The sequence below is a fragment of the Somniosus microcephalus genome, chromosome 31, assembly GCF_052327205.1.
Source record: "Somniosus microcephalus isolate GS21.2 chromosome 31, FLI_Smic_1.0, whole genome shotgun sequence".
In the NCBI taxonomy this organism is placed as follows: domain Eukaryota; kingdom Metazoa; phylum Chordata; class Chondrichthyes; order Squaliformes; family Somniosidae; genus Somniosus; species Somniosus microcephalus.
The window spans coordinates 23,479,956-23,505,387 of NC_141017.1; the positions used below are offsets into that span (position 1 = coordinate 23,479,956).

At 50.5% G+C, this 25,432-nt stretch overlaps 1 protein-coding gene across 1 annotated transcript in view; it reads right to left on the reverse strand.

The window, feature by feature from the left end:
- Positions 1–362: 362 nt before the first annotated feature.
- The window catches only part of LOC147097642 (uncharacterized), a 61,842-nt gene continuing 36,772 nt past the window's right edge, over positions 363–25,432 (reverse strand). Inside the window, exons 7-10 of the mRNA XM_085971628.1 lie at positions 16,887–16,923; positions 14,967–15,090; positions 11,701–11,796; positions 363–2,311 (exon numbers count right to left, since the gene is read on the reverse strand). Of these exons, the coding sequence (XP_085827754.1) occupies positions 2,170–2,311; positions 11,701–11,796; positions 14,967–15,090; positions 16,887–16,923 (399 nt within the window). The 3' untranslated portion in view covers positions 363–2,169. The remainder of the gene's footprint in view (positions 2,312–11,700; positions 11,797–14,966; positions 15,091–16,886; positions 16,924–25,432) is intronic.

The following is a 25,432-nucleotide window of genomic DNA, read 5'->3' on the forward strand; positions in this document are numbered from 1 at the left end:
TTTCAAGGAGACTTTGAGGGTGTCCTTGAAGTGTTTCCTCTGCCCACCTGGGGCTCTCTTGCCGTGTCGGAGCTCTGAGTACAGCGCTTGTTTTGGGAGTCTCGTATCAGGCATGTGGACGATGTGACCCGTCCATCGGAGCTAAAGAATGACTACTGGCAGCAAGAATTCCTCTGGTCTGTCTGTGTGATCTACGATTTCATTAGAAATGGCAAACAGAGGGAACTTTCAATGAGCTTATGGCATTGCAGCGACCAGAGGGATTCTTACCCATGGTGAGCTGAGTAAGTTGAGGCTCTGATGCCCAACATCTGTGGGTTGCAGAAGCAAAACTTTAGAACTGTACAAAAATATATATGCAATTGTGCTTCAGTAAGCTTTATTTCAATTACAGTTTACAAACATTTGAATACAATGAGACAACAATATTTGCTACTAAGTGAGCTGGTGGCACTGTTACCTACCCAACAGTCATTCATTGAGGAGTATACTCCAACACACACCATTTAACCAAACGGACTCTGATTGTGCTTGTAATTCTGTGAGGGTGATTACTATGCTTAGTAACTTCAATAGAAATACTGACCCGAGGACATCCTCTCTCACCTGTTCATGAATCGCTACGCATAAGTGTACAAGTTCCAATTGGCACTGTTCTCGTACAACACGAGAGAGGAACTGTGCAAGAAGTGATGACTGGGATTTCTACTGTCCAGTGACAAGAAGAAATGATTCCCACTGGGGTATAAGCCACATTCTTACTGTTTCCTTGAGTTACAGCCCCTTGCATTGCACTCGCTTATCTTAAACATCATCATCTTGCAGGAGGCACATTCCCTGTTTTGTGGTTTACTTGCAGTGTAGGCAATTCAGAGACGATTCACTAGGTTAATTCCAGAGAAGAGGGGGTTGACTTATGAGGAAAGGTTGAGCAGGCTGGGCCTATACTCACTGGAGTTTAGAAGAATGAGAGGGGATCTTATTGAAACATATAAGATACTGAGGGGGCTCGACAAGGTAGATGCAGAGAGGCTGTTTCCCCTCATGGAGAAATCTAGAACTCGGGGGCATAGTTTCAGAATAAAGGGTCGCCCTTTTAGAACTGAGATGAGGAGGAATTTCTTCTCTCAGAGGGTTGTAAATCTGTGGAATTCTCTGCCCCGGAGAGCTGTGGAGGCTGGGTTATTAAATACATTGAAGGTGGAGATAGACAGATTTTTGCAAGATAAGGGAGTGAAGGGTTATGGGGAGCGGGCAGGGAAGTGGCTTTGAGCCCAAGATCAGCCATGATTTTATTGAATGGCGGAGCAGGCTCGAGGGGCCAAGCGGCCTATTCCTGCTCCGATTTCTTATGTTTGTGTATATCAGCCTGCTGAAGGTGACTTTTTGGTTTCTGAAATTGTTACAGTTGATTTTCCTGAATTCCTCCTCCCCAATATTTCCACCAAAGAAAACGAGCTTTGCTCATGTGACAATTTAAAACTGGCTACAAAACAGAAAAGTAGGGGTTAAAGGTAGTTATTCAGACTGGCAAAGGGTGGGGAGTGGTGTTCCACAAGGATCAGTATAGAACCTTGGTTAGACCACACTTGTGAACAGTTCTGGTCTCCATATTATAAAAAGCATATAGAGGCACTGTTGAAAGTGTAAAAAAGATTTACAAGGATGATACCAGAACTGAGAGTTTATACCCATCAGGAAAGATTGAACAGGCTGGGGCTCTTTCCTCTAGAAAAGAGAAGACTGAGGGGTGAACTGATAGAGGTCTTTAAGATTATGAAAGGGTTTGATATGGCGTAGAGAGGATGTTTCTACTTACGGGCGAGACCAGAGCTAGGGGCCATAAATATAAGATAATCATTAATAAATCCAATAGGGAATTCAGGAGAAGCTTCTTTACCCAGAGAGTGGTGAGAATGTGGAACTCGCTGCCACAGGGAGTGGTTGAGGTGAATAACATAGATGCATTTAAAAGGAAGCTAAACACATGAGGGAGAAGGGAATAGAAGGATATGTTGCTAGGGTTAGATGAAGAATAGGAGGAGGCTCGTGTGGAGCATAAACAGCGGCACAGACCTGTTGGGCCGAATGGCCTGTTTCTGTGCTGTAAATACTTTGTAACTATGCAAAACATGAACCCTTTTATCAAGCTGCAAGCTGTAATTCTTTTCACAGATCTTTCCTCTTGACTGAATATGCTACATTTGTTGCTCCTTTAGGGATGTGTTGGTGTCTGCCAGCGGGCTTCACTTTCCTATACTTCTGGCGTTTCATGCTCTCCAGCTCCCGATGAGTGATCATAATGATACGGCTGAGGAGATTATCAACCAAGAAACAGTTACAATGTGATGCATGTACATGTTCTTTTTAAAATAACAATCAATGATGTTATTTCAGCTTGGCTCAATTTACAGGGCTCTCACCTCTGAGTCAGAAGGTTGCAGGCATAAACCCCACAATAGGACTGGAGCTCATAAAGCTGACACCTCAGTGCAATAGAAACATAGAAAAATAGGAGCAGGAGTCGGCCATTCGGCCCTTCAAGCCTGCTCCACCATTCAATATGATCATGGCTGATCCTTTATCTCAATATACCATATTCCTGCTCTCTCCCCATACCCCTTGATGTCTTGTCTAGAAATCTATCTATCTCCTTCTTAAATATACTCAGTGACTTGGCCTCCACAGCCTTCTGTGGTAGAGAATTCCACAGGTTCACCACCCTCCGAGTGGTGAACCTGTGGAGTGCTGTATTGTCAGCGATGCTGCCTGCCCTTTCTGGTTCAGATGCACAGTAAGGACCCTATAGCACTGTTTGAAGAAGGGCATGAAGTCCTCTCAGTGTTCTAACACTTCTCCCCTCAACGAAGACCGCCAAAAAAACACCTCAGCCACTCATCTCACTGCTCTTGTTGTTGAGAAAAGCGCTGCTGCGTTTGGTTACAGAACAACGGTCACTGCATGTCAAAGTGCTTCACTGTATGGAAAACGCTTGCTGGGACTTCCTCTCCGAATCCCAACCTGGTGGGAATGCTCCATCTTGCTGGGGTTGTGGGGAGGGACCAGCTCTAAGTCGGAGTAAAAACTAACTGGCTGTTCATGAAACAGCACAGAGTATCCCATCCCACCTTCACTCTGCTGGAAGATGTAATGCGGCCACAGAATGGTCAGGGGAAGAAAATGGCTTGGTTTGCTAGCTGGTGCTATTATGGAATCCAGGTTTCATTTGCTCTTTTGTTTATTCCATTTTTCAATTTCAAAACCAATACCACTTCAGTAAGTAATTCAAGATACAAAACATGGCATGGCCCACATTCCCTTCAGATAGTATCTGTTCCTTGCCAGGGTGGGGGGGGCACCAACTAGCCCAGAAAAATCAAACACTTGCACCTGAACCCGCTTGTCTGATGGCATCAATTGCAATGGCAGCATTCTCGGGCAGCTCCGCAACTTCCAACATGCCTGATAGCCACCCAACTCCAGCAAACTGTACTACCAGTTAGAGACGCAGGTTTCCCAGTCGCTGGTATGGTTTCCCAAGGCTGTGCAGCTACAGAGTGGTCCGGGCGCTACTTTGAACCCAGGACCCCTACTGCTTGAAATGATGCCGGTCCGGGAGATATATTTTTTTATTCGCTTATGTGATGTGGGTGTCGCTGGGAAGGCCAGCATTTATTGCCCATCCCTAATTACCCTCGAGAAGGTGGTGGTGAGCCACCGCCTTGAACCGCTGCAGTCCGTGTGGTGAAGGTACTCCCACAGTGCTGTTAGGGAGGGAGTTCCAGGATTTTGACCCAGCGACGACGAAGGATCGGCGATATACTTCTAAGTTAGGATGGTGTGTGACTTGGAGGAGAACTTGGGAGGTGGTGGTGTTCCCACGCGCCTGCTGCCCTTGTCCTTCTAGACGGAAGAGGTCGCAGGTTTGGGAGGTGCTGCCAAAGAAGCCTTGGCGAGTTGCTGCAGTGCATCTTGTAGATGGTACACACTGCAGCCACGGTGCGCCAGTGGTGGAGGGAGTGAATGTTTAAGGTGGTGGATGGGGTGCCAATCAACTGGGCTGCTTTGTCATGGATGGTGTCGAGCTTCTTGAGTGTTGTTGGAGCTGCACTCATCTAGGCAAGTGGAGAGTATTCCATCACACTCCTTACTTGTGCCTTGTAGATGGTGGAAAGGCTTTGGGGAGTCAGGAGGTGAGACACTCGCTGCAGAATACCTAGCCTCTGACCTGTTCTTGTTGCCACAGTATTTACGTGGCTGGTCCACTTACGTTTCTGGTCAATGGTGACCCCCAGGATGTTGATAGTGGGGGATTCAGTGATGGTAATGCCGTTGAATGTCATGGGGAGGTGGTTAGACTCTCGCTTGTTGGAGATAGTCATTGCCTGGCACTTCTGTGGCACGAATGTTACCTGTCACTTATCAGCCCAAGCCTGAACGTCGTCCAGGTCTTGTTGCATGCGGGCATGGACTGCTTCATTATCTGAGGAGTTGTGAATGGCACTGAACACTGTGCAGCCATCAGCAAACATCCCCATTTCTGACCTTATGTTGGAGGTTAGGTCATTGATGAAGCAGCTGAAGATGGTTGCGCCTAGGACACTGCCCTGAGGAACTCCTGCAGCGATGTCCTGGGGCTGTGATGATTGGCCTTCAATCACCACAACCATCTTCCTTTGTGTTAGGTATGACTCCAGCCAGTGGAGCGTTTTCCCCGATTCCCATTGACTTCAGTTTTACTAGGGCTCCTTGATGCCACATTCGTTCAAATGCTGCCTTGATGTCAAGGGCCGTCACTCTCACCTCACTTCTGGAATTCAGCTCCTTTGTCCATGTTTGGACCAAGGCTGTAATGAAGTCGGGAGCCGAGTGGTCTTGGCGAGACCCAAACTGAGCATCAGTGAGCAGGTTATTGGTGAGTAAGTGCCGCTTGATAGCACTGTCGATGACACCTTCCATCACTTTGCTGATGATTGAGAGTAGACTGATGGGGCGGTAATTGGCCGGATTGGATTTGTCCTGCTTTTTGTGGACAGGACATACCTGGGCAGTTTTCCACATTGTCGGATAGATGCCAGTGTTGTAGCTGTACTGGAACAGCTTGGCTAGAGGAGCGGCTAGTTCTGGAGCACAAGTCTTCAGCACGATAGCCGGGGTGTTATCGGGGCCCATAGCCTTTGCTGTATCCAGTGCGCTCAACCGTTTCTTGCTATCACGTGGAGTGAATTGAATTGGTTGAAGACTGGCTTCTGTGATGGTGGGGACCTCGGGAGTAGGCCGATATGGATCATCCACTTGGCACTTCTGACTGAAGATGGTTGCAAACGCTTCAGCCTTGTGTTTTGCACTCACGAGCTGGGCTCCACCATCATTGAGGATGGGGATATTCATGGAGCCTCCTCCTCCGGTTAGTTGCTTAATGGTCCACCACCATTCACAACTGGATGTGGCAGGACTACAGAGATTTGATCTGATCCATTGATTGTGGGATCTCTTAGCCCTGTCTATAGCATGCTGCTTCCACTTTTTAGCATGCATGTAGTCCTGTGTTGCAGCTTCCCCAGGTTGGCACCTCATTCTTAGGTACGCTTGGTGCTGCTCCCAGCATGCTCTCCTACACTCCTTATTAAACTGGGTTGGTCCCTTGGCTTGGTGGTAATGGTAGAGTGAAGGATATGCCGGGCCATGAGGTTACAGATTGTGGTGGATACAATTCTGCTGCTGCTGATGGCCCACAGCGCCTTATGGATGTCCAGTTTTGAGCTGCTAGATCTATTCTGAATCTATCTTTTAGCACGACGGTAGTGCCACATAACACAAGGGAGGGTGTCCTCAGTGTGAAGACAGGACTTCATCTCCACACTGTTACCAATGCTGTCATGGACAGATGCATCTGCGACAGGTAGATTGGTGAGGATGAGGTCAAGTAGGTTTTTCCCTCGTGTTGGTTCTCTCACCACCTGTCGCAGGCCCAGACTGGCAGTTATGCCCTTCAGAATTACCTGCAATTGACATAATTAAGAGCGTCCAAGCAGGGAGCGAAACAGTAATTGAGGGCCTCCGTGTTGGCTGATGTGCCTCAATAAATCCGAGACTCGATGTTAGCGAAACAAGGCTTTTATTGACTTAGAAGGTAACACACAGAGGAGAATGTATCTTCCATCCAGAGGTCTGCCGTACTGGATGTGCTGCAGGCTGGGCCAGCTTACATAGGAGCCAGGTATGGGCGGAGCCCTACACACAGTACAATACAATGGAAATGAAACTGAAACCAACCACAGTCACAGGCAGAGAAATACTGATGAGTGATGAATGGAATATTTCATCACATTCACCCCTTCTATAGTTTAGTCTGTTCGGGGGTTTGATAGTCCTCTGCGACCGACGTGGCTGTTGTGGTGCCGCGGGTGTCGGCTGGGTGTCCCCGGTGGCCTCCTGGGTCTCTGCCGGGGGTGCCGCCAGGGTTGTTGAAGGGGTAGTTGGTGGGGGTACCGTTGGTCGATGTTCTTCCGGGGGTGATGAAAGAGTAGTGGGTGGGTAAGAGTTGCTGTGGTCGTTGTTGCTGCTGTTGTCGTGGTTGTTGTCGTTACTGGCTGGGGCGACGTCTTTTATGGACACGGTGTCCTCCCTTCCGTCGGCGTGCCGGACATACGCGTATTGGGGGTTGGTGTGGAGTAGGTGCACTGACTCCACGAGAGGGTCCGTCTTGTGGCCCCTCACATGCCTTCGCACGAATACCGGACCTGGGGTGGAGAGCCATGACGGCATGGATACGCCTGAGGTGGATTTCCGGGGAAAGACAAACATTCGCTCGTGAGGCGTGGCATTAGTGGCAGTACACAATAGCGACCGTATCGAATGGAGCACATCTGGGAGGACTTCCTGCCAGCGGGAGATAGGGAGGCCTTTGGTCCTTAGAGCTAGAGTGACTGCTTTCCATACTGTCCCGTTCTCTCGCTCCACTTGACCGTTACCCCGGGGGTTGTAGCTGGTGGTACGGCTCGTGGCGATCCCCCTGGACAGCATGTACTGGCGTAGCTCTTCACTCATGAAGGACGCCCCCCTATCCGTATGGATGTAGCTCGGCATACCGAACAGACAGAACAGGCTGTTGAGGCATTTAATGACCGTGGCGCTGGTCATGTCTGGGCAGGGGAAGGCGAATGGGAAACGAGAGTATTCGTCCACAATGTTCAGGAAGTAAACATTGCGGTCGACGGACGGGAGGGGGCCCTTGAAATCTAAGCTGAGCCGCTCAAAGGGCCGTGTAGTTTTGATTAAGTGGGCTCTATCTGGGCGGTAGAACCGAGGCTTGCACTCAGCGCAAGTGCGACAGTTCCTGGTCAGGGACCGAACTTCCTCAATCGAGTAGGGTAAGTTGCGGGACTTTATGAAGTGGAACAGCCGCGTGACCCCTGGGTGGCAGAGGTCATTGTGGAGGGTCTGTAGCCGATCCCCGGTGGCGCTGGCACACATCCCTCGTGAGAGGGCGTCGGGGGATTCGTTAAGGGCCCCTGGCCGGTAAATGATGTCATAATCGAAGGTGGAGAGCTCGATCCGCCACCTAAGAATCTTATCATTTTTAATCTTCCCCCTCTGTTTATTATTGAACATAAACGCTACCGACCGCTGGTCGGTAAGTAGGGTGAAGCGTTTGCCGGCTAGGTAGTGGCGCCAGTGGCGCACTGCCTCCACGATGGCTTGGGCCTCCTTTTCTACGGAGGAGTGTCTGATCTCGGGCCCTTGGAGGGTCCTCGAGAAGAAAGCTACGGGCCGCCCCGCCTGGTTGAGGGTGGCCGCCAAGGCAAAGTCAGACGCATCACTTTCCACTTGAAAGGGAGTGTTCTCGTCCACTGCCTGTAGCGTGGCCCGCTCAATATCCTGCTTAATGCTTTTGAAGGCGGCGTGGGCCTCAGCAGAGAGCGGAAAAGAGGATGCTTTCAAGAGGGGGCGGGCTTTGTCGGAGTAGTTGGGGACCCATTGGGAATAATAAGAAAATAACCCCAGGCACCTTTTCAGGGCTTTGGGAGTGTTGGGCAGGGGCAGCTCCCGTAGGGGGCGCAATCGGTCGGGGTCTGGTCCGATTTCCCCATTCTCCACCACGCTGCCTAGTATGCAGAGGCGCGTGGTGTTGTAAACGCACTTGTCCTCGTTGTAGGTGAGGTTGAGTTTTTGTGCGGTTTTCAGGAACCTCTCGAGGTTCGAGTCGTGATCCTGCTGGTTGTGACCGCAGATGGTGACGTTGTCGAGGTAGGGGAAGGTTGCCTGCAAGTGGTGGTCATCGACCATGCGGTCCATCTCCCTCTGGAAGACCGAGACCCCATTCGTCACCCCAAAGGGGACTCTGAGGAATTGGTAGAGGCGTCCGTTCGCCTCGAAGGCGGTGTACGGGCGGTCCTCTGGTCTGATAGGGAGCTGGTGGTACGCTGACTTGAGGTCGATGGTGGAGAACACCCGGTATTGGGTGATTTGGTTCACCATTTCTGATATGCGGGGTAGCGGGTAGGCGTCTAGTTGGGTGTACCTGTTGATCGTTTGGCTATAGTCGATCACCATCCGTTTCTTCTCGCTACCCCTTACCACCACCACTTGGGCGCGCCACAGGCTATTGCTGCGTTCAATAATGCGCTCTTTCAGGAGCCTGTCTACCTCGGTCGCGATAAACCGCCTGTCCTCCCAGCTGTACCTCCTGCTTTTGGTCGCTATTGGCCGGCAGTTAGGGGTAAGGTTCGCGAATAGCGAAGGCGGCTTTACCTTCAGGGTAGCCAGACCGCACACTGTGAGGGGCGGCTGGGACCCACCGTAATTGAGCGTGATGCTTTTGTGGTAGCACTGGAAATCCAGGCCCAAGATCACGCTCGCACATAAATTCTTCATGATTAATACTTTAAAATTATCGTATACAGTTCCGTTAACGGACAATTGTACCGTGCAGTAACCCATAATGGTCGATGTCTGGGTTTTATCAGCCATAGAGATGGTACCCCGAGTAGGGACCACCTTTAGGGAGAGTTGTTGTACCAGTTCAGGGTGGATAAAACTCTCCGTGCTTCCACTGTCAATTAAACATTTAACCCTGCACCCGTTTACCTCGATGTCCACCACTGATTTGGATAGCGGGTGTGGCCTGGTGTGGTCCACTGTGACCGATGCCACTGTAGGGCCCTGATCGAGACAAGATGGCGTCCACGCTGTCTGCTCACAAGATGGCGGACCCCACGAGGTCGGGCAAGATGGCGTCCAAGATGGCCGCTCCCACGGCGGACACGCGGCGGTGGCGGGTTTTCCGGCGGGGTTCCCTCTGCACACCTTCCCGAAGTGCCCCTTCTTACCGCACTTAAAGCAGGTGGTGCCTTTCGCCGGGCACAGGTTTCTGGTGTGCTTCGGCTGCCCGCAGAAGTAGCAGTTGGGTCCCCGACGCGTCGCGGCTGTCGTAGGGCTTCTGGGGGGAGAGCGGGGCCCCGACGGTGTCGGGCTGCCGGGCGGGGAAGATGCCTTCCAAGATGGCGGCGCCCTTGGTGCACACGTGGCGGCGTGGACGGCGCGGGCTGAAGAGTAGGCGTCCGAGTTTCTCTGGGCCACATCCAGGGATCGTGCTGTGTCCGCAGCCTGTTTCAGGTCCAATCCCGTTTTTTTCCAGCAGTCTCTGCCGGATGTAAGTGGAGCTGAGGCCTGTGATAAAGGCATCGCGAACAAGCTCGTCAGTGTACACTGCGGCTTTTACATCTTGGCACTTGCAGTCTTTGCCAAGCGTTTTCAGGGTGCCTAGGAACTCCTCCACCGATTCCCCAGGTCGCTGTGCGCGAGTAGCGAGCAGATGCCTAGCATACACCTCATTCGTAGGCTGCTGGTAATGCGCCTTTAAGATGTCGCAGGCGGCCGGGTACGTGTCGGCGTCTTGGATGAGGGGGTAAACCCGGTGGCTTACCCAATTCCGCAGAATTCCGAGTTTCATACTCGCAGCGTCCGTAGCGTCTTTGACGGCTGCGGAATTGTCCAGGAAGAATTCCATACACATAAACCAGTGTCCGAAGCGTGCCGATGCGTCCGAAGCATGCTGGTCCAAATCCAAACGTTCGGGTTTCAAGAGTTGATCCATTGTGTTGAAAATTAAGTCAATAAAATTGATGTGCCTCAATAAATCCGAGACTCGATGTTAGCGAAACAAAACAAGGCTTTTATTGACTTAGAAGGTAACACACAGAGGAGAATGTATCTTCCATCCAGAGGTCTGCCGTACTGGATGTGCTGCAGGCTGGGCCAGCTTACATAGGAGCCAGGTATGGGCGGAGCCCTACACACAGTACAATACAATGGAAATGAAACTGAAACCAACCAGTCACAGGCAGAGAAATACTGATGAGTGATGAATGGAATATTTCATCACATTGGCAAGAAAAACGTCAAAGAAATGCAAGGTGAGACTGACAATTTGTACTATTAATAGAGGAGTACTGTGAAAGAAAAGAAAGATTTGCATTTACATAGCGCCTTTCACAACCTCAGGACATTCCAAAACGCTTTACAGCCAGTGAAGTACTTTTGACGTGTAGTCACTGATGTATTGTAGGATATATGGCAGCCAATGTGTGCACAGCAAGCTCCCACAAACAGCACCATGATATATAAATAGCGCCATGGGATCTCTTACGTCCACCTGAGAGCAGACTCGGTTTAAAGTCTCATGCAAAAGACAGCACCTCCGACAGTGCAGCGCTCCCTCAGCACTGCACTGGAGTGTCAGCCTAGATCCTTGTGCTCAAGTCCCTGGAGTGGGACCTTCTGACTCAGAGGCGAGAGTGCTGCCCACTGAGCCACAGCTGACACTTTGAACAAAAAGCTTTCCTCAGACTCTTGTTCCCCTTTATTTTTTTTTAGTTCACAGCAAATTTCTTTTGAGAGCTCATGACTTCCTACTTTCCCCCTATAATCCCTTCCTGGCACTCCCCTCACTATGAGCCTGCTGCAGCCAAATTGGCCAGGTCTAGTGCTGCTTTTGGCTGCCTTGCTAGAATGCGCACAAGAGCAGGTATAGAGTTCCCAGGTGGGTTTCCCTCTCCCATGGAGTTGCCTGGCTCATACGCAGCACCACCACCAATAGCCTATCTGGGACTGGCAGCCCAAATACTCCCCATCGCATATATAATTTGTTAAATGATAATCATCAGAGATAACACATAGCTCCCCAACATTTGTGCAAATAATGGGCCTGAACACACAACACTCTCGCACCTCTGCCACTCATGTGTGAGGCAGTCAGCAGCAATTGTTGCGTTAAATGCGTGGGTTTCCTCCGGGTGCTCCGGTTTCCTCCCACAGTCCAAAGATGTGCGGTTTAGGTTGATTGGCTATGATAAATTGACCCTTAGTGTTAGGGGGATTAAATACGTGGGGTTACGGGGATAGGGTGGGATATGTGTTGGTGTAGGGGTTACGGGGATTGGGTGGGATATGTGTCGGTGCAGGCTCGATGGGCCGAAATGGCCTCTATCTGCACTGTGGGGTTTCTGTGATTCTGTGATTCTGTGAACACAAGATCCACACGGCACTCACTGATTCACTACTAAAAGAACTACTGTGATCTTATCTCTTAGAGGAGCTGTTTTTCTTCAGCGCTTATAAAGTGTTTTAAACAGCTGTGAAAAATGCAGAAAATCTTATCAGTGCATAAATAAGTTTAGGAGCCTAAAAGATACTCACTTTATTTTGGAAAGTTCATTAATGAGTCCACAGACAACATGCGTAGCGTCTTCCTCTTCTTCCGCGGAAGCAGAAAAGGCCTGCCAATCGGCTTCACTGTAACCACACCAAGAGCAGATGCGCTTAGACCGTACCATTATGGAAGCGCTCAAATGGCCAGCGCCACACCATATCTCACAAGAATTGTTAGGGGCGATTTTCAACCGTCGGCTGCCCGTTTCCTGCCTGCCTGGCTGGCAGTCGAAAGTCGGGAGGATGGGGGGACCCACTCAGCTGCCCCTTTGACATCCAATCCTCGAGTGGATGTGATTTTCAGGTGGACTTGTAAATGGGTGGGAGGGTGCAAAGCGGGTTCCCCAGGCCGGTTGTAGGATCCTGACTGCAATTTTCAGGTGCAAATGAGTAGACCGCACACATTGCACGCACCGCCCATTTGTACCAAGCCTTCAGTAGCCTAACCAGCAGCCTTAAAGGGTCAACTAGAGGCCACTCAAAAAACAGCTTGTCTGAGACCCTCACCCCGCCCCCCTGGCCATCTCAGCGTGGGAGCCGGCCGATTCCCCACCCTGCCAAGTTGCAGCGTGGTCGCCTGCAGCTCGCCGTTGCTGTTTGAATGAGGCCTAAACCTGAAAATGTTGCAGGCCTCCCCACCGCTAGCTTTGGGCGGGTGGCACGAGTGCTCCAGTGACTCTGCGTCTGTTTTGGGTCAAAGATCGTCCCCCTGCTGTCTCTTGACAAAACTCATTGCCATCCTGTGGTATTGCTCACAGAGCGAGAAAACTCATCTGAAGTATAGTTGTGGCCCCCCCCCGATTTTAACTGGGGGCCACTTTTGGACAGGTTAAGTTTTGACGTCAGTTCAAAACTCACCCACTGCAGTAAAAATGAAGCCCAGGATATTCTAAATCAAGGGCCTCATTTAAATGCCCCCGTCCATCTTCCCACCCATTCACAATCTAAGTGCGATTAAAAAATGGCAGAACTTCGGATCCACCAAAAAAAAATCCCAAAATCTTACAATAGATCAGAGCCTCAGATCGATTCTTTGAGGCTCATAAAATAGAAAACAATCACATCTTTTCAACGAGTGCCGTGGATCCATAATACGACATTTTTCTACTTCTAGCACCCAATGTCATTATTAAGCACTCTCAGATAAGTTAGGTCGCAGCTAGTGCAGGTCCAACCTCAAATGAACAGCCCTACTGTACCAGTGTCACTTTTCCATTGGCCCACAGCTATCGGCTGCCCTGCAGCACCCATAAGATTGCCAATTTAGTATCAACTAGTGTAGATTGAGACACAGTTTTGTACTGAGTCGATGGCAACTAAGAACATAAGAAATAGGAGCAGGAGTCGGCCATTTGGCCCTGCGAGCCTGCTCCGCCATTCAATAAGATCATGGCTGATCTTCTACCTCAACTTCACTTTCCTGCACTATCCTCATAATTCCTTGATTCCCCTAATATCTAAAAGTCTATCGATCTCTGTCTTGAGACTGAGCCTCCACAGCCCTCTGGGGTACAGAATTCTAAAGGTTCACAACTCTGAGTGAAAAAGTGTCTCCTCATCTCAGTCCTAAATGGCCGACCCCTTATTCTGAGACTGTGACCCCTGGTTCTAGACTCCCCAGTCATGGGAAACATCCTCCCTGCATCTACCCTGTCAAGCCCTGTAAGAATTTTGTATGTTTCAATGAGATCACCCGTCATTCTTCTAAATTCTAGGGAATATAGGCCTAGTCTACTCAATCTCTCCTCATAGGACAATCCCCCCATCCCAGGAACCAGTCCGGTGAACCTTCGTTGCACTCCCTCTAAGGTGAGCATATCATTCCTTAGGTAAGGAGACCAAAGCTGTACACAGTACTCCAGGTGTGGAGGTACTAGGAATTGTATTGAGACTGCCTCAAGCTCGTTACACATTAGACCTATAGGCCGGGATTTTCTCAATGGGAAGCTTTTGGAGGCGGGACTGCTGCTTGCCGGCTTTCAATTCCGCTTCCATCAGCTTCTGGCCAACCAGCAGGATTTCCCCCTGATTGACCTTGTTAAGCCCGCCCAGCAGGCCAATTAGGGGGAAGTCAGTGACAGAGCACGTCAACGCATGATGTGCCATCTGTCAAGAACTTTTGAAAGAAGAAATGTCAGCGTTTGACAGCTCTGTGAAGCCGTCAAACACTGACATTCTGTGTAGTTTGATGAGTCCTTGTGTTCAGGACTCATCAAACCTTTCAACATTGCAGAAATCACCTGGCTGCTGGTTCGGAGGATCCAACAGCCAGTCTGTGATATCTACAATGGAGATGTCAGGACTCCGGCTCCACAGCGGCTGAAGGCTGTAGAAACATAGAAGATAGGAGCAGGAGTAGGCCATTCGGCCCCTCGAGCCTGCTCCTCCATTCACTGCGATCATGGCTGATCATCCAAATTCAGTACCCAGTCCCTGCTTTCTCCCCATATCCCTTGATCCCCTTAGCCTTAAGAAATATATCTAACTCCTTCTTGAATATATTTAATGAATTGGCCTCAACTCTCTTCTGTGGTCGAGAATTCCACAGGTTCATCACTCTCTGGGTGAAGAAATTCCTCCTCATCTCAGTCCTAAATGGCTTACCCCTTATCTTTAGACTGTGACCCCTGGTTCTGGACTCCCCGGCCATCGGGAACAGCCTTCCCGCATCTACTCTGTCCAGTCCTGTTAGAATTTTATAAGTTTCAATGAGGCAGAAACAAAGGTAAGTGAACATTTTCTAACACTTTACACTCACCTTACATACTTACCACTCCACACTTGCACCCATCACTCACCTCTACATCGCACTTTCAGACCCCTCCGACACCCGCAGACCTCCTACTCGTCTCCTGCACCCTGGCGGGGTTCCCTGAGGTTGGGAAGCCTGCACTTCGGAAGGAAAAATGTGAATAATCCTATTTTCTGCCTGCTAACTACTTGTTAACTAGCAGTTAATAGGCTTTAATCCCTTTTCTGCCTCGAGGAGACGGGACCCGGGGCAGGACGGCTTCCCGCCTCCAGGCAAGAGGGCACGGAGGCGGGTTGGGGACAGGTTTGCCAACCGCACCCAAATTCTACAACTTTACCGGCAGTCCTGCCTCCATGGGGCTGACGAAATCCAGCCCATACATTCTAGATGGAGTTTAAACCCAAGTCACACAGATAAACGATAAGGTCCTAACATCATCCAGTTTCCATTTTCTAACGTCACACATATCAATTAAAAACCATGGTTAGTGTTTCATTGATACCTTAAATGCAGATCTTCCAGCTCAGATGCAAATTCAGCATTATCCTCCTGAGGGGCAACGAGCAGTGAACCAGCCTTGTTTTCTAATGTTGGTTTAATGAGTTGTAATTCATAATCTTTATCACCTATGAGGAAGGGACGACCTGTTCGTTAGTTTAATCGCTAATTACAATAGCTTTCCACCCATTTACAGCTTTAGGGATCACAATGAACCTGAAAGCTTGTATGTCGTACATCCGGGGTCGTGGCAACATTTTTTTGGAACGTTTTTGTAAATTGTATTCCATGAGTAAATATCATTGTATGTTTTTGTAATCAGAAACAATTCTGTAATTCTCGGAGGAAGTTCCAACAAGGCAGGTGCTATAAAGTTCCTCCAATGCAATGATATTTTTTAACATTTAATTTTGCAGAAATCCTGATTTATAAGGCTCCTTCGTGGAGCCTAGTAAGTCTCCAGTTCCCATGCTAACCTTTCCTTCCCCCTCAGTTTCTATTAGACCTGTTCCAGCATTTGTATTTTAATTTCCTGTTTCCAGTACCTGCGTCTTTTTCTTTTAATCTCGAGCTCAGCTAGCCTGTGTGGGACAGATACAGGAGCGATATCAGCAGGGGTTCCCCTTCAACATGTCTGCCCCATGATATGAGGATCTCCCTTTCGTGGTCCAGCCCCACAACCCTCCGAGATCGCTGTGCTCCTCTAATTCTGGCCTCCTGCGCTTCCCCGATTTTAATCGCTCCACCATTGGCGGCCGTGCCTTCAGCTGCCGAGGCCATAAGCTCTGGAATTCCCTCCCTAAACCTCTCCGCCTCTCTTTCTAACTTTAAGACACTCCTTAAAGCCTACCTTTTTGACCAAGCTTTTGGTCATCTGCCCTAATATCTCCTTATGCGGCTCGGTGTCAAATTGTGTTTGTAACACTCCTGTGTAGTGCCTTGGGGCGTTTTACCACATTATGGGTGCTATTTAAATACAAGTTGCTATTGTTGTCTCTTACAGGTCAGCCCTATTACAGATGTCCCATTGTTTTTCAAGGGTCCACGGAGGATTACTCACCAGAAGCTCCCATGAAAAAAAGTCAGGAAACCTCTGTTACCAAATCATGAACACTGGTTATTAAACTGAACGGCAGACTTTTATTTGTAGCAGATACGACTGTGTGTTCGTCGGCCTGAAACGTTAACTCTGTTTCTCTATTCACAGATGCTGCCTGACCTGCTGAGTGTCTCCAGCATTTTCTGTTTTTATTTCAGATTTCCAGCATCTGCAGTGTTTTCTTTTTGTACCTCGAGTCTCTTCGCCGGGAGCAAGCGGAAGCCAAGCGCAAGCAAAGCAAGGAGCGCACGTCAACCCAAGCACCCCACCCACCCGCTCCTTCAACCACCGTCTGCCCCGCCTGTGACAGAGACTGTAGGTCCCGCATTGGACTCATCAGTCACCTGAGAACTCATTTTTAATGTGGAAGCAAGTCATCCTCGGTTCCGAGGGACTGCCTAAGAAGATGATATTGGGATTGGCCCTGGGTTAACTCTGACTGATTTAATGTCCTTCCCTGTGAGGAAGCACCTAAACTGTGGTCCCATGACAGAATGGCTGAGATTGTGAATTCATCAGAATACCAGAATAAGTCATTAATTCTTGGTCCATGGATATCTTCAAAATGTTATATTTGACCCAACTGTGACTGGATCAGTACCCCGTCAAGAAAGAAAATTGAGAATTCGAGAGATATTAATACAAAGGGGATTAGGAAGAGAGCGAAACGGGCGGTATCGGATCGGCCATGCAGTCAATGCGTATAATGAGCGGCTGACCTGATACCGACCGTTTTGCGCTCCACCCAGGACAAATTTCTAGGCTGGAAAATAATATTTCTGCCATATAATAAATCATCGTGTAATAAACTATAGGTTTAATTACCTGGTTGTACCTTGTCATGAATGAGTTTGAACAATGCCTAAAATAAGAGAAACAAGAACTCAAGTGAAATTTTAAAAAAACTCTTACAACTGGGGCATTATGTTTATTATTTCTATTTTTGCATTGCATGCTGGCAAGTGTTGTTATGTGACAAGGTGCTGCCGCTGGTACAAATACATTCACGTTGGTTAGCTAAAACTGCCCCGTTTTATTTGGGGCATCCCCACGTTTAAAAGCGCCACTGTGAAAAGCGGCAGCGTACAAGACTCGCAGGCTGATTTTGCTGGTTCTAAACATTGCTTCCACCTCAAGCATCGACCTCAAATCCACTCTTTCAGCACAAGCAAGTTGAGAAGCAGGTTAGCAAATGCTGGTGTTTTTTAGTCATCGATCATGCCTTCTCAGCCCAGCTCTCACCTCCCTCTGGATCACTGTTTCAAGGCCCTGCTGTCGGTCTCCGCCCCTGCCTCAGCTCATCCGCTGCTGAAACCCCATCACCCGTCTCCGCCCCTGCCTCAGCTCATCCGCTGCTGAAACCCTCATCACCCGTCTCCGCCCCTGCCTCAGCTCATCCGCTGCTGAAACCCTCATCACCCGTCTCCGCCCCTGCCTCAGCTCATCCGCTGCTGAAACCCTCATCACCTGTCTCCGCCCCTGCCTCAGCTCATCCGCTGCTGAAACCCTCATCACCCGACTCCGCCCCTGCCTCAGCTCATCCGCTGCTGAAACCCTCATCCTGCCTTTGTTACTTCTAGACTTGGCTATTCCAACGCACTCCTGGCTGGCCTCCCACATTCCACCCTACGCAAACTTTAAGGTCATCCAAAACTCGGCTGCCCGTGTCCTAACTCGCACCAAGTCCCGTTCACCCATCGCCCCCCTGTGCTCACTGACCTACATTGGCTCCCGGTTAAGCAGCGCCTCAATTTTAAAATTCTCATCCTTGTTTTCAAATCCCTCCATGGCCTCGCCCCTCCCTATCTCTGTAATCTCCTCCAGCCCTACAATCCTCCCCCCCCCCCCCCGAGATCTCTGCGCTCCTCTAATTCTGATCCCTGATTATAATTGCTCCACCTTTGGTGGCCAAGCCTTCTGTTGCCGAGGCCCTAAGCTCTGGAATTCCCTGCCTAAACCTCTCCGCCTCACTACCTCTCTCTCCTCCTTTAAGACGCTCCTTAAAACCTACCTCTTTGACCAAGCTTTTGGTCACCTGCCCTAATTTATCCCTGTGTGGATCATTGTCAAATTTTTTGTCTTAAAATGCTCCTGTGCAGCGCCTTGGGAAATTTTACTATGTTAAAGGCGCTATATAAATACAAGTTGTTGTAGTTTGTAACTAACATTCATTGGAATGGTAAGAATGATTATTTTGTACATTATCACCTCTCAGAAACACACCAAAGCACTTCACATAGAATGAATTACATTGTACAGATAAGGGTAAACACAAGAGCCATTTCTACCCACAGAAAGGTCCCCCAACACTACCAGTGATTCTGTTTTTATGGTGTGGGTTGGGGAAGAAATGTTGGTCAGGACAGCTCCCTGCTCTTGAATTAATAGCATGGGATCTTTAATGTCCAGCTGAATCACCAGGAAGGTGCCTCAGTTTAAAGTCTCATCTGAAGTACAGTACCTCTTATAATGCTACACTGCCACAGTACTGCACCGAATTGTCAACCTAGATTATGTCCTGCAGTGGAGCTTGAGGCTACAGCCTTTTGACTCTGAGGCAACAGTGCTACCAACTGAGCCAGTGACACTCAATACAGAAAAATGGAGACGGCTCCAAAAACCTGATTATATTCTGCTACATAACTTTACAGCAGAGGGTCGAGAGTTGGGAATTAACACCCAATTAGAGGAAATTCATCCCACTAAATATTGAGGGAGGAATTACTTTGGTCAGTTTGTGTAGCAACATTGCAAATACTTTGCTACTATTTCCTTTGGCCAGTATTTCCAAATAAATGCAAGTCAGTCTTTCTTTTCTTTCTGAATGAGTTTACACTTTGGGCTTGAAATTCGGTACCTTTGCGCCTCCTGTTAGCGCCCGGGCGGAGCGCTAAGGGCTTATCACCCGAGCACGGCAATTCCAACGCCGCCTGCGAAATTCAGCCGGCACTTAGTGCCGGCGCTAACACTTAGCGCCTGGCCCTCTAGCACCGCTCAGACTGTGACGTCAATGAGTGCAACGCCCCGGATGCGAAATTCAGTCGCTTCCTGACTTACCGCCTGGCACTGAGAACGACACAAATAGCAGGTGTTGATAGCTGGGATTGCCGCTCCCGGGCGCTATTTAAAGGGATCACTTACCGGGTCACTGGGAGGTCAGATTCATTGCTGGCTTGTCAGATAGCGTTTTGCTGCATTCACATTTTCTCCATTTTTGCTTTATTGTTGCTCCAACAGTTTCTTCACTTGTATCACTCTGAACATTTCTACCCCCTCTTTTCTCTCATTTATGGGGGCTGTACTGGCACTCCACCGTGCCCTCCGGCAACTACGTCGGAGGCAGCAAATGCAGAGGCAGAGATTGCCAAATGTGGCCAGAGGTAGGGGGAGGGCCAACAGGAGGCCTTACCCTCCCAGGGTTTTCTGGGAGCACTTCTCCTACATTCATCTCTCAGAGGAGCAGTGCCTTAGAAGGCTCCACTTCAGCAAGGAGGTGGTCACAGAGCTCTAGCCTCAGCTCAGGACGTCTCTCTCAGTGGCAGTTAAGGTCACAGTCGCTCTCAATTTCTATGCTAGCAGCTCCTTCCAGGCTTCAGCAGGAGCTATTGCAAAGATTTTGCAGTTCGCCGTCCATTGTTGCCTCCGGGAGGTGACAGACGCTCTCTACAGAAGGAGAAGGGGGTACATCTCATTCCCCATCACCAGAGAGAAACAGGACGAATGCTCATGTGACTTTGCAAGATAGCGGGCTTCCCTATGGTTCAGGGCGCCATTGACTGCACACATGTGGCATTGCGAGCACCTCATCACAATGCAGAGGTGTTCCGTAACCGAAAAGGCTGCCTCTCTCTGAACGTTCAGTTGGTGTGCAACCACAGAAGGCTCATCCTCGCCGTCAGTGCCGCTAACCTGGCAGCAACCATGATGCAGTCATCCTGCGACAGACTGGTGCCCCAGCACTGTTCCACCCACCACATGAAGCTCGCGGCTGGCTGCTCGGAGACAAGGGTTACCCACTCGCCACCTGGCTGATGACACCCCTCCGCAACCCCCAACACTCCTGCTCAGCACGCATACAAGGAGAGCCATACCGCCACCAGGAACCTGACTGAACAGACTATCGGGGGGCTAAAGCAACGGTTCCGCTGCCTTGACCGCTCTGGAGGAGCCCTGCAGTACTCCCCTGATCAAATCTCCCTTTACATGGTTGTGTGCTGCATGCTGCACAACCTGGCCATTCTGAGGGCCCAGCCATTGCCACAAGGGATTGCAGGTCCACCTCAGGTGGAGGAGGAGGATGAGCAGCAACGGAGGAGGGAGTCACTCAATCTTGTTTCTGTGTGTGAGCGCCTCATTAGATAGCGCTTCCAATCAATGATATAGCACATGGCGTTTGCGCAGTACAACCACATCATTACATCCAGCTCGCAGTCCCTATCACCAGGCAAAGCGCAAATGAGAAACATCACAAAACGTGCAACGTCAAATTAACAATTTATTATCGAACACAACTCTCTTATGAAACACAACTATTCATAAACAAACACAACCATTTATCAACAAACATAACTTTTTCTTATCAAACTGAACTATTTGTTACCAAACACAAATATTTATTTGCAAGCATAACTATTTGTTCACAAGCACATCAATTTATTAACACACACTACCCCCATTTGCTACTAAAGTATTCTTTACTCCCTCTTCTTCAATGATTTCCCTCCCCTTTTGAGTTCCCCCCTCCCAACCCTACTGCTCCTCTGTAATGTGGCCCCAGTGGCTGCAGCAAGGCTGGTGGAAGGCTGCTGAGTCTGGGAGCCAGACTGCAGATGGCCTTGCAGGACGCCCTTGACCAGCTCTGGGCCTGGAAGACCCGGCTGCAGACTGCACCACCTCAGCATGGGCGGCAGCAGTCTGGGATGGCTGGGTTACAGGCTGCGGCAAGTGCAATGGCTAAGTGGCAGTGGCGGGAGCAGGAATGCTGTCTTCCTGAGAGGACAGCACCTTCCTGCTCGACCGGCACACTGTCACTCCCCCAGGGTCCCTTAGTACCCAGAGCAATCTGCTGTGGCACCGTGAGATCGCAAGTGGACTGTGGGCGACCCAGCGACAATGGCAGCAGTCAGTGCTTGTGTGGCATCAATCTGAATCATCCACTGACTCCATTACAGCACTAAGCCGTTGCGTTGCTTTGGCCTGTGCTGCAATAGCTGCTGTCACCTCACCTATGACACGCGGCATGAGGTCTGGGTCCCCACGGTCTCTCTGCGAGTCGACCATCCTCTGCAAACTGCCAAGGATGGGCTTGAAGGTGTGAGCAGAGCTGAGTGCAATGTTGGAGGCGGACTCCTCCACGCTCCTTGCCAGTGCATCCATGCTCTCTGGCATCCTTGCCGTTGCATCCATGAGCTCGGTGTGCATGCCCATCGCACGTCTGGTCAACGCCTCCACATCAATGTCCTCTCGAGTCCTGCGCAGCAGAACTTGCGCGTGGACTCACCCTCTGGGGAGATGGCCCCCCGAGCTTCCCTTTCCCTGTGGCATTGCTGCAGCCCGCTGGGTCTCGGAGCTTCACCCACATCAGACCCATCGCTAGGCTCCCCTCCAGCGACCGCGTCGCCCCATTATCGGATCTAGCGCCTTCGGGAGACACAGGCAGTGAGGCTCTGGCTTGTTCTTCCTCCACATCCTCCTAAAGGCCTGTGGCAATGGCCTCTTGCCAGTGTCCGGGAAGAGCACTGCCCAACGGCGTGCCACGGCCGCGACCAGAGCCTCCAAAGTGTGGTCGCTGCCACTGGGAGGCTGAGGGACAGGCTGGTCAGCTGGTCGCTGATTATCTGAAAGCATAAAGGCACAAGTGTGGGGTCAAAGTCAGGGGAGGGGGGCAGGAAGGGAAACAAGGAATGAAGACAATATACTTAGATAGAAAGTAGGAAAGGCTTGTGGTGTGAGGGGGGGGGGGGTATGAGAGAAGAGGGAGAGGTGATGAACATAGCGTTGTTGTCCCCAAGAGAGTCGATGTCTCCAACGGCCACAGCGCCCACGACCTGGGCCCCAATGATGCGCACCACTTGCTCCTCCAGGTCTGTAAGGGGGTGCAGGTCTGCCTCACCTCCTCCCATTCGTAGCTGCTCCCTCCTGTTGTGAGCAAGCTTGGCCGCCAAGAAAAAGGAAAGTGTGTGAGTGAGTGTGCAGCTACGTGTTTGGCAGATGTGCCTACCATAGTTGAATAGCTATTAATGTATGCAAGGCGTGAATGTGACTTTTAGTAGGTGGGCATAGTTGGTGGGTGAGTGTTGGGGATGTGGCGGTTTATACAGTGTGTGCACAGAGTGAGGTTGAGATGGTGGCATGTAGAGGTTTTTGAAGCATGTACTCACCCTGACCACCCGGCACTGGGTGGGAGTTCTGTGGACCGCACTACTGGCCGGCACATCCTGGGCAACCTCCCTCCACATCCTCCTAAAGGCCTGTGGCAATGGCCTCCTGCCAGTGTCCGGGAAGGGCACTGCCCGCCGGCGTATCACGGCCGTGACCAGAGCCTCCAAAGCCTGGTCGCTCTACCGGCGAGCTCTCTCTCTGGACCTCTGATCAGCCATGACTGCTTTGAGTGAAGGCTTGCAGCTCCTTGCAGGCCCAGTTCACAAGCAGCAATGATCACAGTGAGGCTGTGCTGCATGATTGAACCTCCCCTTTAAGAACTGGAAGGTGCCAGTCTGTCTGAGGATTCTCTAATTGACAGCGCCGGAACTTGATTAGCGCTCTGAAGGTAGCGCCCCGCTCTGCAACATTAGTGCCCTAAGAGAAGTGCGTAGCAGTTGATTTAGCACTCCACTTCCCTCTTGGGGTGCTAAAACTCAATTTTGCGGTCACCAGCGCTAAAGTTAGCGCCCAGGCGATGTTAGCGCCCCAAAATGGTTGATACTGAATTTTTCTCCCTTTTTCTTTGAATCTTTGGAATTCTCGGGGGCTGTGGATGCTCAGTCATTGAGTATATTCAGGATAGAGAGCGATAGATTTTCGGATACTAAGGGAATCACAAGGGATCTGGGGATAGTGCAGGAAGGTGGAGTTGAGGTAGAGGATCAGCCATGATATCACTGAATGGCAGAGCAGGCTTGAGGGGTCGAATGGCCGACTCCTGCTCCTATTTCTTATGTACACTGTCACTAGAAATAATGAAAAGTGGAAATCTTCATGAACACATTAACAATGTGGAAGCTTAGGAAACAGAGGAATTCTCCCCCCGGTACTTCATTTTTTGAAGTCCCGTGTTTAGTCTGTGCAATGCTGCTGGCTAAAAGTAAAAGTCAATGGCCTAGAAATTTGGTGGTTTGCGCCACCCATTAGCGCCATGAAATGGCGGAAAAACGGCGGCCGGTGCTCTTCTGCCAGCTGGTGGCGGGTGGTGAGTATTGTGTGCAGTTTTGGTCGCCTTATCTGAGGAAGGATGTTCTTGCCATGGAGGGAGTGCAACGAAGATTCACCAGACTGATACCTGGGATGGCAGGAATGACGTATGGAGAGAGATTGGGTCGATTGGGCTTATACTCGCTGGAGTTTAGAAGAATGAGAGGGGATCTCATTGAAACTTATAAAATTCTGGCAAGACTAGACATAGATGCAGGAAGGATGTTCCCGATGGTCGGGGAGTCCAGAACCAGGGGTCACAGTCTAAGGATAAGGGGTAAGCCATTTAGGACAGAGATGAGGAGGAATTTCTTCACCCAGAGAGTGGTGAACCTGTGGAATTCTCTACCACAGAAGGCAGTAGAGGCCAATTCATTAAATATATTCAAGAAGGAGTTAGATATATTTCTTAAGGCTAAAGGGACCAAGGGATATGGGGAGAAAGCAGGGACAGGGTACTGAATTTGGATGATCAGCCATGATCGCATTGAATGGCGGAGCAGGCTCGAGGGGCCGAATGGCCTACTCCTGCCTTCTATGTTTCTATGTTACCTCGGTGGCTGCCATTTTCGGCAGGTCGTCAGCGCTGCCATTAACTGATATCGGCAAAAGTATTTTAATGAGGTGGAGCATGACGTCAATCGGCCTGCAATGGCAAGTTGACGCCAGCTCATCCATTTTGGAGTTCTCCGCTCGTGTCGCCGCCCACGCTAAATCATGCCGGTATTTGCTGCCGCTAAAAGGTCATTCAGCAGCGTTATCGGCCACAAGGAGACTGGCAGGACCTATAGGGATGGACGCCGGAACTTCAAACACTTCCTCTGCTAAGGTTCTTCTTTTAAACTTTCATTTTGTACTCATTGGTGGCGGGGGTGGGGTTGTATTTTCTGGCAGCTTTGCGGGAGGCCGACGGTGCTTGTGGGTCAGTAAATCAATGGGCGAACTCCATTGCATCGATTGAAAATGATCTGTGATAAGATCTCTTTCATCTGCATTCATGTCCCAAACAAAAAAAATAAATCGATAAACATCGGGTGGCAGCTAAATTTTTGGAATGCATGCGGCACCTGTTCGGGTCGCCCCTTTCTTGCCCGCGGCACCTGTTCGGGTCGCCCCTTTCTTACCCGCGGCACCTGTTTGGGTCGCCCCTTTCTTGCCCGCGGCACCTGTTCGGGTCGCCCCTTTCTTACCCGCGGCACCTGTTCGGGTCGCCCCTTTCTTACCCGCGGCACCTGTTCAGGTCGCCCCTTTCTTACCCGCGGCACCTGTTCAGGTCGCCCCTTTCTTGCCCGCGGCACCTGTTCAGGTCGCCCCTTTCTTGCCCGCGGCACCTGTTTGGGTCGCCCCTTTCTTGCCCGCGGCACCTGTTCGGGTCGCCCCTTTCTTGCCCGCGGCACCTGTTTGGGTCGCCCCTTTCTTGCCCGCGGCACCTGTTCGGGTCGCCCCTTTCTTGCCCGCGGCACCTGTTCGGGTCGCCCCTTTCTTACCCGCGGCACCTGTTCGGGTCGCCCCTTTCTTGCCCGCGGCACCTGTTCAGGTCGCCCCTTTCTTGCCCGCGGCACCTGTTCGGGTCGCCCCTTTCTTACCCGCGGCACCTGTTCGGGTCGCCCCTTTCTTGCCCGCGGCACCTGTTCGGGTCGCCCCTTTCTTGCCCGCGGCACCTGTTCGGGTCGCCCCTTTCTTGCCCGCGGCACCTGTTCGGGTCGCCCCTTTCTTGCCCGCGGCACCTGTTCGGGTCGCCCCTTTCTTGCCCGCTCCCCTACACTTCGAGCGGGAGACCGAGGCGACCTTTGGTCTCCTTCTGACATTAGCGTGCCACGCTGATGATAATGAGCAGGCAGTGCCAAGATGCCGGTACTGCCTGCGCTCTCTTGGCCGGCGGCCGTTACCCGTGGCCACCAATGCTCCCGGCAGCTTTCCAGCGTTCCCCAATTTCTAGGCCAGTAACTTTTACACCGTGG